Source organism: Cryptomeria japonica, unplaced genomic scaffold (assembly GCF_030272615.1).
Source record: "Cryptomeria japonica unplaced genomic scaffold, Sugi_1.0 HiC_scaffold_79, whole genome shotgun sequence".
NCBI lineage: Eukaryota > Viridiplantae > Streptophyta > Pinopsida > Cupressales > Cupressaceae > Cryptomeria > Cryptomeria japonica.
In genome coordinates, this window is record NW_026728901.1 from 276,290 (window position 1) to 279,817 (window position 3,528).

General features: G+C 39.7%; 1 protein-coding gene across 1 annotated transcript; it reads left to right on the forward strand.

Annotated features, from left to right (window-relative positions):
* Nucleotides 1-1,193: 1,193 nt before the first annotated feature.
* On the forward strand, nt 1,194-3,257 carry LOC131864174 (receptor-like protein Cf-9). The gene has a single exon (XM_059215192.1). It carries the CDS (start codon nt 1,194-1,196, stop codon nt 3,255-3,257), a length of 2,064 nt encoding a protein of 687 aa, XP_059071175.1.
* The last annotated feature ends 271 nt before the right edge of the window (nt 3,258-3,528 follow it).

The following is a 3,528-nucleotide window of genomic DNA, read 5'->3' on the forward strand; positions in this document are numbered from 1 at the left end:
CTTCACATGACTTTTCCACCCATTGAAAATGACAAAAATGTTACAGTATTGATGTGACACTCTTTCTTTGTAGAGATATATTCATCATTCGTCTCCCATGATTTCTGATCATCTCTTTTCTTTCAAAGTAAAGATAATAAGAATTTTAGTTTCCAAAACAATGGAAGCTATGTTTGCAATTATAACAATATTATGCTGCTTCACTTCCCCTGCAATTGCATGCCCCTTCCCTGAAAGAAATCTTCTCCTGGATTTCAAGGCAGCAGTTGTAGATGAGTATAACACTCTTAACTTCCTGGCACGGATTCAATTGCTGCACGTGGAGAGGAGTCAGTTGTAATCTCCGCACAGGCCATGTTTCTCGACTGGATCTGAGTGGATTCAATTTGGAAGGTAACATCAGTTCATCGCTGTTCCAACTTGCACGGTTGGAGCACCTCGATCTCAGTGACAACCTCTTCAAGGGTAAATTCAGTCCTCCCCATAATAGAAAGTTGGAGAGTCTCACTTTTCTTGACTTGTCATTTGCTGGTTATGTAAATGAATCCTTTCTGGGTGATGTAAGTGAATTTTACGTGAGTTTGGAAAGCTTATCAAATCTGGTGAGCTTGGAATACCTCTCTCTTGCTGAAGTGAACATCTCTGTAAACAAAGAGTGGGGTGAAGTTGTTGGCAGTCTATCCAACCTTCAACAACTCAGCATGTCTGACTGTGGGCTTGGAGGACAAATTCCCAATTCCCTTCTCAACCTCACCTCTCTGCTTCATCTCGATCTATCAGAGAACTATTTGTCAGCACATATACCAGCTTGGTTTGAAAATGTGACTGGGCGCTTGGTCTCTCTTGATCTCTCTGGGAATTACGATCTTGGAGGAGACCTTTCTTTCATTGGACAACGAAAGTCTTCTTTGTCACTAACCAGCATTGATCTCTCAGGGACAGCCATCAAGGGCCGAATTCCATCTGCTATATGGAATATCTCATGCTTGGAGCATCTTCGTCTTTCAGATACCAGAATTGAAGGTGAGATTCCAGCTTCTATTGCGAATTCGTTGTCCTTGCGAAGTCTTGATCTATCAGATACCAGAATTGAAGGTGAGATTCCATCTGCTATAGGGAATTTGTTGTCCTTGCCAAGTCTTGATCTATGACTTACCGGAATTGAAGGTGAGATTCCATTTTCTATATGGAATATGTCGTCCTTGAAGGATCTTCTTCTATCAGATACCAGAATTGAAGGTGAGATTCCATCTGCTATATGGAATGCGTTGTCCTTGGAAAGTCTTTATCTGTCGTATACCGGAATTGAAGGTGAGATTCCATCTGCTATAGGGAATGTGTCGTCCTTGAAGAGTGTATATCTGTCAGATAACAGAATTGAAGGTGAGATTCCTCTGTCCATAGTCAATCTCTCTAAACTTGTTTCTTTGGAGCTGTCCTACAACAAGTTAACAGGGGCAATCCCCCCTTCGTTGGACTCACTCTCTTCTCTTGTTAGTCTTCACCTTAATGCCAACGAATTGAATGGTACGATTCCATCTACAATTTCAAATCTTGTTAACTTAAGAAGCCTTTGGCTCCACTCCAATAGTTTAAGCGGCCTCATTTCCCTTTCCGTATTCGATAATCTCACTAGTCTTGATAGCCTGTATCTTTCTTACAATCAGTTAACTGTAAACATTGATTCAACATGGATTCCGCAGTTTAAGCTTTCCGCTTTGGCATTAGGCTCTTGCAATTTAGATAGAATTCCATCGTTTCTTGTGACCCAATACGACTTGGAATATCTAGACCTATCTGCTAACAGTATCCAAACAAATATTCCATCTTGGATATGGAACTTACCCAGCCTTTATAGTTTGAACCTTAGCTGTAATCAATTAACTGGGTCATTGCCATCTAGACAAACCTTACCCATGTATTTTGACTCTCTAGATTTGCACAATAATAGCCTAGAAGGTTCTCTTCATCTTCCTCTCGCTGGAGCTTATCTGCTAGATCTGTCGATGAATCAGTTTAATGGTTCTATTCCTAGTCACATCGGTGCGTATCTTGAAAATGCAATGTTCTTATCCTTGTCGCGGAATAACCTCAGCGGAGCGATTCCAGATTCTATTTGCACTCCATATTTGCAGGTTCTTGACCTTTCAAAAAATACGCTGAGCAGTGTCATTCCTCCTCATTTAACCAGGAATTGTTCTTCTCTTAGTGTTCTAGATTTGGCAGAGAATCATCTGGAAGGTAAATTGCCAGCAGAGTGGGGCAACATTACAAACATGCATACATTGAAGCTCAATGGTAATCATTTGAGAGGAGTTATTCCCTCATCCATTTCAGAAGGCCGATCTCTGCAAGTATTGGATTTGGGAAATAATGATATGGAAGGCACCCTTCCCCACTGGATTGGAAAGCTATCACAGCTGCATGTTTTGGTCTTAAGGTCTAATCATTTTCATGGCAGTATCCCACGCCAGGTAATTGGCCTTCCGAATCTTCAAATTCTGGATCTTTCTGGCAACCACCTTTCAGGAGCTATTCCAAGCAACCTTACAAACCTGCTTGCAATGGTCAATGCATCGCAGAATAATTCAAACCATTTGGAAGACGTTAGATATACAAATAAAATTACAATTTCCTGGAAAGGCTGGGATGTTGAATTTGTGAAAGTTCTCTTTATTCTTAAATGTATTGATCTTTCAAACAACAGTTTATCAGGGAGCATTCCTTTTAAAATGGGATCTCTTCAAGGCTTGATAGCCCTTAACCTTTCAAGGAATCATCTCAGTGGCCGAATCCCAAAAACATTGGGACACATGGATCAGCTAGAGTCTCTGGACCTCTCGCTAAACAGGTTGAATGGCAACATTCCCTTAGAACTTGAGTTCCTGAGTTATTTGGAGTTCTTGAATCTATCTTACAACATGCTTGATGGAAAAGTACCCCATGGAGGACAGTTCCTAACTTTTGGGGAGTCGTCCTACTTAGGCAATCTTAAGCTAAGTGGGATTCCATTTACCAATATAAGCGTCTGCAACAACTCTTCTGGCTATGGCAACTGCACAAGTATTGAGAGAATTGGTGAAGCAAAGAATTCAGATGGTGAAATGATAGGATGGGCAGTGGGACTTGGATTGAGTTATGGTATGGGATTCTCTATTGTGATTGGAGTATTGACTTTAAATAAGAGGGTGAGAAAGAGAGCCTTCCAATTTTATGATGTTGTAATATTAGCTATTGATGGGTGTATTCGAGGTTAATAGATGAAAGTAGATACAACTGTATAGAGGGTTTTGTTAGTATAATGACAAAGTTTTTTTTTAGTATATGGCCGCTGCAAATTTATTAGTATGAGGTGTGTTAGAAATTGTTGGTGTTAATGATGACAGAAACATTTCAAGGGGTAATATATGAAATTCAAAATGATTCCTTGGTTTTAGCTTTTCTAGTGTAAAGGTGTTTTTTCTTCATCGGTGTATATGAAGTTTTTTTAAAGTGTTTTTGTTTTATTAAATAATTTGATGTGTAAAA